This window comes from Microchirus variegatus, assembly GCF_963457635.1.
Source record: "Microchirus variegatus genome assembly, chromosome: 2".
NCBI classification, from domain to species: domain Eukaryota; kingdom Metazoa; phylum Chordata; class Actinopteri; order Pleuronectiformes; family Soleidae; genus Microchirus; species Microchirus variegatus.
In genome coordinates this window covers 43,615,122-43,629,475 of record NC_139803.1, presented here as the reverse complement: position 1 = coordinate 43,629,475, position 14,354 = coordinate 43,615,122, and the positions used below count along the sequence as shown (strand labels likewise).

Sequence of the window (14,354 nt, the reverse complement as noted above, 5' to 3'; positions counted from 1 at the left end):
TTACTGTCAACATGGAGACAGCAGTGTGTGCGTGTGTGTGTGTGTGTGTGTGTGTGTGTGTGTCTGTGACTCCGCCCCCTTCTCACTTAATGTAACAGGGATTTTTTTTTCTTTTTTGTTTCATCTCCACTTCACACTTCGTGTCCTCGCGCGTCACAGACGGTTCCGCCCGCGCGCGCGCGACACGAACCGAACCGCGGTCCGCGCCAAGGATTTAATTTAATTTAAAGAAGAAGAAGGAGCGCGTGCCAGTGTGAGCCCCCCCACTGTGTGTGTGTGCGCGCGTGTGTATTCATCATGCCGGTTCCGGTTCCAGACCGGTTCTTCTGAGACCTGAGACCGGATCATGCTGCTGCTGCTGACCCGGGTCAGCCTGGTTCTGCTGTCCTGGTCCTGCACGTGCAGCCGAGCTGAGCTGCTGCACCGCTACAGGTAACAACAACAACAACAACAACATTATAATAACAACAATATAATAATAAAAGTGAAAAAAACTCGATTTTTTTAAATTAATAACTGCGGGAAAAAACCGTCCTTTTGAACATATCGTCATTGATGACGTCACAGAATGACAAAATACAATGTTTTTAAACACGAAACTCAGAGATAATAATGTTCTTATGTTTATTATTGTGAAATGTTCCTTTAAAAACACATTAAATTCCTCATAATGTTGCTATTTCTTCACATAAATAAAAATAAAGGTCAAATAAATTAAAAATATAAACAAAGAACACGTTGATATTTGGTCTAATGTTTGGTTTATGTTGTTATTTTAAAGTTACTGTACGTTAATCTTCTACTGTCTTTAGTCACTGATTTACTTTAGTTGGTTTTTATTCTTTAAATTCTCGCTTTTCTTCATTTGTGTTCGTGTTTGCAGACGCGGAGAATGTTTTCATTTAATCACACAATAAAACCTGAAAATCGACTTAATTATACACTAAATACTCACTCTCCCACACCAAAGCCCATAGAGAAAACCAGTGATTTTAACATCACAGAGACACAGGAGTTCACAGGAGTCGTTGATCCACTGCTGCCTCCATCACTAACTTACTATGAGTTGTTTTTGTGAATTAAAATATTTAATTTAGACTTAATTTAGTGACCACACGAGGCAGCAGAGGACCAGCAGCTCCTGTGTCCACCGTGAGCTAAAATCACTGGTTTTCTCTATGAGGTTTTGCGCAGAGTGAGATCATCGTGTCCTGTATAAAGAAAGAGGAGGACGAGCATGTGGTGAATGTTTGACAGACAGCAGCAGCGGAGGGAGAGAAAGTATGTACCGGGGGGGGGGGGGGGGGGGGGGTTGGTTGTGAGGGGGGGGGGGGGGGGTGGAAAAAAGACGAGTATCCTGTGGTTCGTGTCGGGACAGGCAACAGGAAACAGGAGACGAGCGAGCAGACGCACTTCAGCCGGTCCAAACTCGCACGGCCGACACTCAGCAGACAGCTGCTGTTGCTGCTAATGCTGCTGCTGCTGCTAATGCTAATGCTAATGCTGCAGGAAACGTATTGACACAAATATAAATATTTACGTGTGTGTGTGTGTGTGTGTGTGTTGCAGCTGGGAGGACGAGCAGGCGTCCCCGTCGCTGTCCGGCGGTCTGTGTCGCTATGGCAACAGCGTGGAGTGTTGCTGGGGCTGGAGACCAACGGAGCGAGGACGATGCCAGCGTGAGGACACAGACGCAGACGCTTGAGCGCTAAACGTTAAACGCTAACCGTCGCCGCACTGCGATGACGAAGTCGCGTGATCACGATTTAATTTGCGTTCATTTTGTCAGTTTACGTTCGTTTGAACGTATACGAGAAAAAACACTGATAAAGAACAGAGTTAGCTGTTAGCTCTTAGCGGAACAATGCTAAATAAAGTTACAACAGTTAAGGGTTAGCTTTTCTTGCTTCATACTGCTAACAAAATTAAAAAAAAAAATTAAAAAGTTAGCTCTTAGCATAGCAATGCTAAATAAAGTTAGAGTAACAGTAAGCTCTTAGCGGAACACTGCAAAATAAAGTTCCGACCACAGTTGGAGGTTAGCTGTTAGCTTCGTACTGCTAACATAATTACAAAACCCCCAAGTGGAAGTTATCTCTTAGCATAGCAATGCTAAATAAAGTTAGACCACCAGTTAGCTCTTAGCGGAACACTGCAAAAATAAAGTTCTGACCACAGTTGGATGTTAGTTGTTAGCTCTTAGCAGAACAATGCTAAATAAAGATACAACAAGTTAGCTGTTAGCAAAATACTGCTCAATAAAGTTACAACAGTTGGAGGTTAGCTGTTATTGCTTCACACTGCTAGCATAATTACAAAACCCCAATTGGAAGTTAGCTCTTAGCATAGCAATGCTAAATAAAGTCAGAACAGCAGTTAGCTGTTAGCGGAACACTGCAAAATGAAGTTACAACCACAGCTGAATGTAAGCTGTTTGCATAAAAATGCTAAATAACTTTACAACAGTCGAATGTTAGCTGTTAGAATAAAAATAAGAAATAAAGTTACATCAGTTGTAAGTTAGCTTTTAGCATAACAAGTAATAACAACAGTTGTTGAGTTAGCAGAAAGTTAAACCTTCTCTGTAAGACGTTCAGAGAGACTTTCTTATGCTAACAGGCTAACCAGCTAGCTCCTGTGCTAACATGGACCTCAGTGAAGATAATCTGATTACAAATGGATTCTGGAATGGGATTAAAAGAAAACTGGTGACGTTAGAGCTGAGACCCTGAGGTCAGAGGTCAATGAAGTGTGTGTGTGTGTGTGTGTGTGTGTGTGTGTGTGTGTGCGTGTGCGTGTGCGTGTGCGTGTGTGCGTGCAGCTCACTGTCAGCAGGGCTGTAAACATGGAGAGTGTGTCGGAGCAGACAGATGCAGATGTCACCCGGGATTCAGCGGGAAGGCCTGTAACCAAGGTAACCGTGTGTGTGTGTGTGTGTGTGTGTGTGTGTGTGTGTGTGTGTGTGTGTGTGTGTGTGCGCGCTCACTCGTTTCACACAGAATTGATTTGTTGAATCGTTTCACCCCAAAAAGGTGAGACACACATTCTTGTCATGTTTGTTTAAACTGTGAGGCATGTTTTACCTGAAGACCCCCCCCCCCCTCCCCCCCACACACACACACACACACACAGACCACAGTTTCCAAACTTAGACACAGGCCTCACCCACTGAAACACATTCATCTGCTGATTAGAGGCTGTGATGTGAGTCAGATCCTGACTATAAAACAACATCTGACTTCAAAGAGTTCACACACACACACACACACACACACACACACACACACACACACACACACACACACACACATTCTTGTACTTGCTGACAAAGTGAGGACCAGCATTTCCACTTTATAAATCAACACAATTACAAATATCTACTTCATGAATGACATCTATAAATAACTACTGGTTGCAGTACCATAAAATGTCTGCAGGTGGAGCCCCAGAGCAAAAAGGGCTGGAAAACTTTTTCGATTTTTTTTTTGATTTTTTTTTGGTCCAAAATTTGACAAAAACATCATACTATACTATGTCGTCCAAAATTTGACAAAAAAAATTTGGTCCAAAATTTGACAAAAAAGTTCTGGTCCAAAATTGGACAAAAAAAATTTGGTCCAAAATTAGATGAAAAAGTCATACTATACTGTCATCCAAAATTTGAAAAAAGAAATTGACCAAAAATGTTTGGTCCAAAATTTGACAAAAATATTTGCTCCAAAATTTGACAAAAATGTTTGCTCCAAAATTTGACAAAAATGTTTGGTCCAAAATTTTAAAAAAAAGAATTTGGTCCAAAATTTAAAAAAAAAATTTGGTACAAAATTTAAAAAAAAAATTTGGTACAAAATTTAAAAAAAAAATTTGGTACAAAATTTAAAAAAAAAATTTGGGTACAAAATTTGACAAAAAAAAGTTGGTCCAAAATTTGACAAAAAAAAGTTGGTCCAAAATTTGACAAAAAAAAGTTGGTCCAAAATTTGACAAAAAGAAATTGGTCCAAAATTTGACAAAAAAGTGATACTAAACTGTCATCCAAAAATCGAAAAAAAAAATTGACCAAAAATTTGAAGAAAAAGTCATACTATACTGTCATCCAAAATTTGAAAAAAAAAATTGACCAAAAATGTTTGCTCCAAAATTTGACAAAAATATTTGCTCCAAAATTTGACAAAAATATTTGCTCCAAAATTTGACAAAAATGTTTGCTCCAAAATTTGACAAAAATGTTTGCTCCAAAATTAAAAAAAAAAATTTGGTCCAAAATTTAAAAAAAAAATTGTCCTCACTTTGTTGGTTAAAAACCCTCACTGGTCCTCAGTATGCCACAAGTACAAGAACACACACACACACACACACACACACACGCACAGACACACACTTAAAATGCTGGTCATGCATAACAGGGTTGAGGGTCAAAGGTTAATCCTGTAGGTTTGACAAGACGAGTGAAACCAGAGAAGAGATGTGATCACCTGTGTGTGTGTGTGTGTGTGTGTGTGTGTGTGTGTGTGTGTGTGTGTGTGTGTGTGTGTGTGTGTTGTGTGTGTGTGTGTGTGTGTGTGTGTGTGTGGTCAGATCTGAACGAGTGTGGTCTGAAGCCTCGTCCGTGCAAACACCGCTGCATGAACACGCTGGGCAGCTACAAGTGTTACTGTGTGGACGGATTCACGCTGCAGCCGGACGGCAGCTGCAGGAGTGAGTGACGCACACACACACACACACACGCGCACGTGCACGCACACACACACGTTTGTTTACGTGTGTGTGTGTGTGTGCAGACGCTCAGACCTGTTACCATGCCAACTGCCAGTACGGCTGTGAGGTGTCCAAGGGCGTGGTCCGCTGCACCTGCCCGTCGTCAGGGTTACGGCTCGGACCGGACAAACGCACGTGTGTCGGTGAGTTTCTGGCTCCGCCCCCTCTCCCGTGTGTTTCAGTGTGGACGGAAGAAAGTAAGACTTTTATTTTGAAAACTTTTAAGTACGTGTTTCACTGTGGACGAAAAAAACTAAGACTTTTATTTTGAAAACGTTTAAGTATGCGTTTCACTGTGAATGAAACTAAGACTTTTATTTTGAAAAATGTTAGGTATGTGTTTCAGTGTGGATGAAAGAAACAGACTTTTATTTTGAAAACTTTTACGTATGTGTTTCACTGTGGACGGAAAAAACTAAGACTTTTATTTTGAAACTTTTAAGTATGTGTTTCAGTGTGGACGAAAGAAAGTTGGACTTTTATTTTGAAAACTTTTACGTATGTGTTTCCTTGTGGACGAAAGAAATTAAGGCTTTTATTTTGAAAACTTTTGAATATGTTTCAGTGTGGATGAAACTAAGACTTTTATTTTGAAAACTGCAGGCATGTGTTTCTGCGTGGATGAAAGAAACTTGGACTTTTATTTTGAAAGTTTTAAGTTTGTGTTTCAGTGTGGACGAAAGAAACTTGGACTTTTATTTTGAAAACTTTCAAATATGTTTTTCAGTGTGGACGAAAGAAACTAAGACTTTTATTTTGAAAACTGCAGGCATGTGTTTCTGCTTGGATGAAAGTAACAAAGACTTTTATTTTGAAACTTTTAAGTATGTGTTTGAGTGTGGACGAAACAAAGACTTTTATTTTGAAAACTGCAGGCATGTGTTTCTGCTTGGATGAAAGTAACTTGGACTTTTATTTTGAAAACTTTTACGTATGTGTTTCATTGTGGACAAAAGAAAATTGGACTTTTATTTTGAAAACAGCAGATTTGTGTTTTATTGTGGAGGACTAGAAACTAATTTTATTTTGAAATCTGGGGTTGTGTTTCATGTGGATGGACAAAAACTGGGATTTTATTTTGAAAACCGCAGGTGTGTGTTTTAGAGTGGATCACGGGAAAGGAGGTTTATTTTGAAAACGATGCCATTGTTTTTGGTGTGGATAACCAGAAAATTAGACTTTTATTGTGAAAAAACGTCTCTCTCTGTGTGTCTCCACAGACATCGATGAGTGTGCGCCTGGCGGCGGCGGCGGCGTGTGTCCTCGCCACAGGAAGTGTGTGAACACGTTTGGCAGCTTCCTGTGTAAATGTCACCACGGTTTCAAACTCACGTACATCAACGGACGTTACGTCTGCGTCGGTGCGTTCGAGGACATCTGGTTGTTTTCTGCGTCGTGTGAAGCTAACGTGTGAAGCTAACGTGTGAAGCTAACGTGTGAAGCTAACGTGTGAAGCTAACGCGTTCTCATGCCCCGCCCCCTTTCGTCTCTTGTGTCCAGACAAAGACAGTCGTCCGTTCTGCTCTCTGAACCCGACGTCTCCAAAGTGCAGGTGCAGAGACGGCAGCTGTTCAGGTAAGAAAAAAAACGCTGAGTCATGATAGCGTTAGCCTGTTAGCCGCTGATCCTCCTCACTGTGTCATGATAGCGTTAGCCTGTTAGCCGCTGATCCTCCCCACTGAGTCATGATAGCGTTAGCCTGTTAGCCGCTGATCCTCCCCACTGAGTCATGATAGCGTTAGCCTGTTAGCCGCTGATCCTCCTCACTGAGTCATGATAGCGTTAGCCTGTTAGCCGCTGATCCTCCTCACTGTGTCATGATAGCGTTAGCCTGTTAGCCGCTGATCCTCCCCACTGAGTCATGATAGCGTTAGCCTGTTAGCCGCTGATCCTCCTCACTGTGTCATGATAGCGTTAGCCTGTTAGCCGCTGATCCTCCTCACTGTGTCATGATAGCGTTAGCCTGTTAGCCGCTGATCCTCCCCACTGTGTCATGATAGCGTTAGCCTGTTAGCCGCTGATCCTCCCCACTGTGTCATGATAGCGTTAGCCTGTTAGCCGCTGATCCTCCTCACTGTGTCATGATAGCGTTAGCCTGTTAGCCGCTGATCCTCCTCACTGTGTCATGATAGCGTTAGCCTGTTAGCCGCTGATCCTCCTCACTGTGTCATGATAGCGTTAGCCTGTTAGCCGCTGATCCTCCACACTGTGTCATGATAGCGTTAGCCTGTTAGCCGCCGATCCTCCTCACTGTGTCATGATAGCATTAGCCTGTTAGCCGCTGATCCTCCTCACTATGTCATGTTTTCACTCAGCTGTTCCTAAAGTCACACTGGAGCCACAAAGGCCAAGAACTACAACTCCCATCAGCCCCGTCACCACTGCTACGACTACAACAACACCTGTTACTACGACAACAACACCTGTTACTATGACAACAACGCCTGTTACTACGACAACAACACCTGTTACTACGACAACACCTGTTACTACGACAACTACACCTGTTACTACGACAACTACACCTGTTACTACAACTGTTACCATGACAACTACACCTATTACTACGACAACAACACCTGTTACTATGACAACAACATCTGTTACTACAACTGTTACTACGACAACTACACCTATTACTACGACAACAACACCTGTTGCTACGACAACAACACCTGTTACTACAACTGTTACTACGACAACTACACCTATTACTACGACAACAACACCTGTTGCTACGACAACAACACCTGTTACTACACCTGTTACTACGACAACAACACCTGTTACTACGACAACTACACCTATTACTACGATAACTACGCCTGTTACTACGACAACAACACCTGTTACTAGGACAACTACGCCTGTTACTACGGCCACCACCGTCTCCGTGGTAACAACAACATTAAACAACAGGATCAACAAGGACGTGACACACAAACCGAGAGGAGACGTACACAGTGAGGACACACACACACACACACACACACACACACACACACACACACACACACATACACACACACACACACACAGACACTTTTAAGTCATTGATTATGTTACAAAAAAATGTGTGTGTGTGTGTGTGTGTGTGTGTGTGTGTGTGTGTGTGTGTGTGTGTGTGTGTGTGCGCGCGCGTGTGTGTGTGTGTGTGTGTCAGTTCCTCGTCATCCCGACAATAACCAGGTGTGGGAGTTTGACATCGAGCTGGGAAACACGGACGAGGACGACGTCGCGGACGATCCTGGTTTGTTTGTTTGTTTGTTTGTTTGTTTGTTTTACTGATCGATGAAAGTTTGTCAAACATGTGACCATGTGTGTGTGTGTGTGTGCGTGTGTGTGTAGCGGCAGGCGTTCTCCGCTGTACCTTCGATCACGGAGCGTGTGATTGGCTGTCGGACAGAGAGGGCGATCTTCACTGGGAAACGTCGGACAACCCTGCGGGTAAACAAACAAACAAACAAACAAACAAACAAACACGTTGATGTGTGTGTTATGTTGCTGATGAGGTCACGTGACATCATTCACTCACCTTTGTACAGGTGGGCGTTTCCTGTCCGTCCCAGAGCTGAAGGCGGGGCAGAGAAGCTTCCGCGGCGCCCGATTGGCCGCCCACGTCCCGCGATCCTGGAGCCGCGGCGACCTGTGTTTCTCCTTCTCCCATTGGCTGACGGGACATCATGTGGGCGTGCTGCAGCTGTTTGTCCGAAAAAGGGGGCGGGACCAAAGGTACTTGATTTTTTTTTTTGAAATGATTGACATTGGAATCGCCCACATGAAAACAGCTGCCTCTGATTGGCTGTCGCAGGTACAGCCCCGCCCTCTGGAGCAGGACAGGCGGACACGGCTGGAGACACACTCAGGTTACCGTGACGACGCACTCGCTGGACAGGGTGAGACGCACAAACACACACACGTGAATGTATGTGCGAAAACATGCCGCTTTTCTGTCAGTTAGCGTCGGGTGATTTCACTTCCGACAAAGAAATGTGCGATTTTTTATTCAAATTTTTGTAACGTAGTCGAGTTTGTACTCAAAATACTCGTGTGAGTTGAAGCAGCTTGTACTTTAGCATGGACAAACAAAAAGAAACAGGCTTTTATTTTGAAATCTGGGGTTGTGTTTTGACGTGAATGAACAAGGACTAAGGCTTTTATTTTGGTGTGGATGCACAGAAAGTGTGACTTTTATTTTGAAAATTGCGGGTTTGTGTTTTAGTGTGGATGAAGAGAAAGTGAGACTTTTATTATGAAATCTGGGGTTGTTTTTCATGTGGATGGACAAAAACTGGGACTTTTATTTTGAAATCTGGGGTTGCGTTTTATTGTGGACCAGAAAGTAAGACTTTTACTTTGAAATCTGGGATTGTGTTTCATGTGGATGGACAAAAACTGGGACTTTAATTTTGAAAATAGCAGGTTTGTGTTTTATTGTGGACTAGAAAGTAAGACTTTTATTTTGAAACCTGGGATTGTGTTTCATGTGGATGGACAAAAACTGGGACTTTTATTTTGAAAATAGCAGTTTTATTTTATTGTGGACTAAAAACTAAGACTTTTATTTTGAAATCTGGGATTGTGTTTCATGTGGATGGACAAAAACTGGGACTTTTATTTTGAAATCTGGGGTTTGCGTTTTATTGTGGACCAGAAACTAAGACTTTTATTCTGAAATCTGGAGTGGTGTTTCATGTGGATGGACAAAAACTGGGACTTTTATTTTGAAATCTGGGGTTGCGTTTTATTGTGGACCAGAAACTAAGACTTTTATTTTGAAATCTAGGATTGTGTTTCATGTGGATGGACAAAAACTGGGACTTTTATTTCGGAAATAGCAGTTTTGGTTTTTATTGTTGACTAAAAACTAAGACTTTTATTTTGAAATCTGGGGTGGTGTTTCATGTGGATGGGCAAAAACTGGGACTTTTATTTTGAAAATAGCAGGTTTGTGTTTTATTGTGATATTGAAAAACTGGGATTGTATTTTAGTGTCGATGAAGAGAAACTGAGACTTTTATTTTGAAACTTGCAGGTATGCGTTTTAGTGTGGACGAGCATAGAATGGACACTTTATTTTGAAAAACTGTGGGTTTGAAATGGACGTGTGTGTGTGTGTGTGTGTGTGTGTGCAGGTGTTGTTGAAGGCCGAGCGGAAACACGGACGTCGCGGACAGATCGCCGTCGATGACGTCACACTGAGGCGGGGGGCGTGTCGATGACGTCACAGCTGGTGCCGTTTAAAGGAGCAGTGCAGCTTTTTAAGCCTCAGGCCAGCAGGGGGCGATGTTCAGTCACAGACTCAGGATTTTTTACATTTTCTTTATTTAAAAAACAAGAATAAATCACTTATTGATGAACGCGTTGATTGATTGATCGTCAGGAGGCAGCAGACGCTCCGCCTCAGCACTCGACCTCTGACCTGAGCAGGAAGAGGAAGGGGCGGGGCTGTGATCTGTCAGGTGATTTGTGTGTTTGACATCTGTTTTACACACACGCGCGCACACACACACACACTTCAGTGTGAGATCAACACATTCCTCAGTTTATGAACGTGTGAGTGTTAACCCTGTCATTACCATATCAACCCCTGGACTCTTCTGCCTCCTGCTGGTGACAGTGAGACATGACAGTCAAACCTCTGGTTTCACATCACATTTAAAATCGTAAAAAATAAAACTTTTTTTTTCTTGTCTTAGCTACGGAAGAAGACATTTATTTTGAAAAACAGTGGGTTTGTTTTTTAATGTGGATGAAGAGAAACTGAGACTTTTATTTTGTAAAAAAAAAAAAGAACTGTGGGTTGGTGTTTTAGTGTGGACAAAAATAAACTAAGACTTTTATTTTGAAAACTGCGGGCTTCGATTGTTTTTATAATTTAGGCACTCACAGGTATGTGTTTAAGTGTGGACGAATAGAAATTGAGACTTTTATTTTGAAAACTTTGGGTTTAAATTTAGCATAGATGCACAGAAAGTGTGACTTTTATTTTGAAAATTGTGGGTTTGTATTTCAGTGTGGATGAACACAAATGGAGACTTTTATTTTTAAAAACTGGCTTTGTATTTCAGTGTGGATGAAGGGAAAGTGAGACTTTTATTTTGAAAACTGGGCATTATTGTTATTATAATTTTGAAACTTGCAGGTATGTGTTTTAGTGTGGACAAACAGAAATGGAGACTTTTATTTTGAAAAATTTGGGCTTAAATTTAGCGTAGATGCAGAGAAAGTGCGACTTTTATTTTGAAAAACTGGCTTTGTGTTTTAGTTTGAATAAAGAGAAACTGAGACTTTTATTTTGAAAACTGGACATTATTGTTATTATCATTTTGAAACTTGCAGATATATGTTTTAGTGTGGATTAACAGAAATGGAAACTTTTATTTTGAAAACTTTAGGTTTAAATTTAGCGTAGATGCACAGAAAGTGTGACTTTTATTTTGAAAATTGTCTGTTTGTATTTCAGTGTGGACGAAATGGGGACTTTTATTTAGAAAAATTGGCTTTGTGTTTAAGTGTGGACAAAGAGAAACAAAGACATTTATTTTGAAAACCGTGGCATTGTCTGACTTTTTTTACTCGACTTTCGTGGTTAGCGTTACGACGAGTCGTGGCTGTAGCTCCGCCCACATGTCAGGCGTGTGGGTGTGTCCAACTTGAGCTCCAAATACGTCAGACGCTGAAATTAACGGTCAGCGTTTCACGATGTTAAACGTAGAGATCGTAGATTCGCGATTAAACGTGTTTGCGTTCCGCATTTTAAACGCAAATTCCCGTTTTTAAAAGGTTTCGTCTTCACCTGCAGGTCTTTGAATCCTTCATGTGGCGTTTACGCTCGTTCACCACCAGAGGGCGCTTTTTCCTCGTGTTAGTTTGATCAAAAAGTCGGATGTATTCTGAAGAAGTCGTGATCAAAGGAAAACAATATTGTTGCGTTGTTTTTTTTCCACTTTGGTCACATGATCTTCATCCAGGCTTTGATGCCTTTGAAGAAGTGATCAAAGGACTCTTTGCCTTTCATAGAAAAACGTGTTGCTTTGCCGTTAGCCGTTAGCATGCTGACGTACATCTTTCCATCACTGCACAGTGGAGTCGTGGGCGACGATGACGTTCCTTGAAAGAACCTCGTGGCTTTGGTCCGTTTTCATCGTTTCAACGGCGCTGACGTCGTCCGCCCGCGGACTGGAGCTAGCCGGGAAATCGGTGACGCACAGCTTTGCAGTTCGAGGTGAAAAGGTCGCCCTCGATTGTCGTTTCACGATTCCGCCCGAGGATTCGGATCAGCTGACGATCGAGTGGCTCTTTGAGCCGAGACACGGACAACCCGGCGAGGAACTCCTGATCTCGTTTTCCGGAGCTACGAAGTATCAGCAAAGAGGCACCGAGGACGACGTCCGTTTTTCCTCTCCGAATCCACAGGGCGGCGACGCTTCGTTGACGTTAAAAGACCTCGAGCTCACGGACACGGGTCGATACCGGTGTGCGATCAAAACGTTGACGGGAACCCAAAGCAGGAACGTCGTGCTGAGGGTGTTGGAGAAGTTGCGTCCGCCGGTATGCTCTCTCTCCGACGACGACGCCGTGGACGAGTTACTGAAAATGACGTGCAGGGTGTCGCAAGACAACGTAGCCGCAAAGTTCAATTGGATCGCGGTGGCCGGAAATGGAACGCTTCTGCGCCACCAAGCGCACTCCTTCGTATCTCAAGACGTCCTGTTCGTTCACCGGATCGAGAAAGAGGAGTTCGGAACGTACCGATGCGTCGTTAAAAACCCTGTAAGTGAAGAACACTGCGACGTTATTGTCCGACCAAAAACTCCGACCACGGCAGCGCCAGACACGGAAGCAACCACGGCGGTTGCGCCAGGACCAGGACCAGGACCAGGACCAGGACCAGGACCAGGACCAGGACCAGGACCCGGATCAGGATCAGGAGGATTAGTCGTAGCTCCGAACACCGTCAAAGAGCGAGAAACAGAAGACGCCGTCGCTCTGCCAGGAACGAAAAGAGCGACACCTGTGGTGATCGCGATAACAGGGGTTATGTCAGTCATGGCCTTCGCCGTCGCCGTCGTAATCGCCGCAGTCGCCGTTATCGCTCGCTGCAGAAAGAGGCGTCGTCGCGAAGAGACCAATGACGAGCAAGAGATGTTCACTGCAGATGTGAGTAAAGCGACCGAGTTACGATAGCTCACGTTTATTTTGTTTGCCTCGGAAATAACGTTGACAAATTGTTTTGTTTCTTTCTTACATGAAGGTGGCGCCAAAGGACGACCGTGGACCCATCGCTCTTTACAACATGTGCGACGGTCAAGGTAAGAACTGGAAAACGCCAAATTCAAAATGGCCGACTTCCTGTTGAGTTGAGGCCGTCGTCCCGATTTACTTTTTTGTTCGTCTTGTGCTGTGACGAGTTCCCACCAAGTTTCGGTGCAAATGAATCTTGGCTTGCTCCATCCATGTTTCGCCTGAGTGGGGCGCTATAGAGCGAGCCCTGGTCCATTGTGGCGATTTGCACGCTTTGTAAAAAAAAACAAAAAAAACCGTGACAATTCGTTTGATGATTGGATGAGGTTTTGCGGATTCAAAAGGGGCGTGGCCACGGCAACCAATCTGACACGAAACAGGAAGTGCCCTGTAACCTCGGCGTACGTCGACCGATCGCCGCGAAACTTCCTACGTGACACGAGAGGCCGACCCCGAACGCGTCTACGGACACGAACTTGACCTGTTTTTTTTTTGTTTTTTTATTTAGCCGCCATTTAACCACAAGTCTGACCTTAATGTGTGACGTAATGAAGTCTCTGATTTGCTTTCAGGAACTGAGATTTCTCAATCGTGGTTCGTCTAGTGTTTATTAGATCGCTTAACGGTGAGTGTTGTTGATAAGATCTATTTATATTTTGTAATATATAACATTATAATTATTAGTTTTTTTCCTTCCCAGGTCACAGTGGATCATTTAGAAACTCTGGTGATGTTTGACTCAAGAAATAGTGAGTGATGTAGATCTATATTATATATATATATGTTTAAATGTTTAATAAACAAAAAAATTGTTAAAACCTCTGCAGTTTTCCAGTCTCAGTGTTTAACTTTTATACTTCTGTGATGTGATATAATATAAATATAAATATAAATAGTGTGTAGCGTGGTTCACTCGAGTCGTGGAATAAAGACGGAAAACTCTGAATAACTAATGACTAAAACAAACGTGACACTGACCCACTATTTACTGTTTTCTTTGTTCAAAATCAAATAAAAACTTTGATTCAATCACAGATGATTCAGATGTGACTGTTTTTAATGTTAAAATATGAGAATAAACAATAATATTCTCGTGACATTCCGACTTTATTCTCATAATATTCCGACTTTATTCTAGTGACATTCTGACTTTATTCTCATATTCCGACTTTATTCTCATATTCCGACTTTATTCGCCTAACATTCCGACTTTATTCTCGTAACATTCCGACTTTCTCATAACATTCCGACTTTATTTTCATGACATTCCGACTTTATTCTCGTATCATTCCTGACTTTATTCTTGTAACATTCCGACTTAATTCTCATAACATTCCGACTTTATTCTC

The 14,354-nt window shown here is 42.6% G+C and overlaps 1 protein-coding gene across 2 annotated transcripts; it reads left to right on the top strand.

Annotated features, from left to right (window-relative positions):
- Positions 1 to 174: 174 nt before the first annotated feature.
- On the top strand, positions 175 to 10,986 carry LOC310944765 (nephronectin). 2 transcript variants are annotated; one of them, XM_083910582.1, is made up of 13 exons: positions 175 to 432; positions 1,570 to 1,679; positions 2,822 to 2,914; positions 4,579 to 4,698; positions 4,782 to 4,901; positions 5,979 to 6,062; positions 6,259 to 6,333; positions 7,074 to 7,721; positions 7,922 to 8,008; positions 8,107 to 8,205; positions 8,304 to 8,490; positions 8,570 to 8,654; positions 9,894 to 10,986. In XM_083910582.1, the coding sequence occupies exons 1-13, from the start codon at positions 347 to 349 to the stop codon at positions 9,978 to 9,980; spliced, it is 1,881 nt and encodes a 626-aa protein (XP_083766708.1). In that variant the 5' UTR covers positions 175 to 346; the 3' UTR covers positions 9,981 to 10,986. The 2 variants fall into 2 exon arrangements, with proteins under 2 accessions (XP_083766708.1, XP_083766707.1); XM_083910581.1 differs by having other exon boundaries at positions 5,979 to 6,119.
- Positions 10,987 to 14,354: the final 3,368 nt, after the last annotated feature.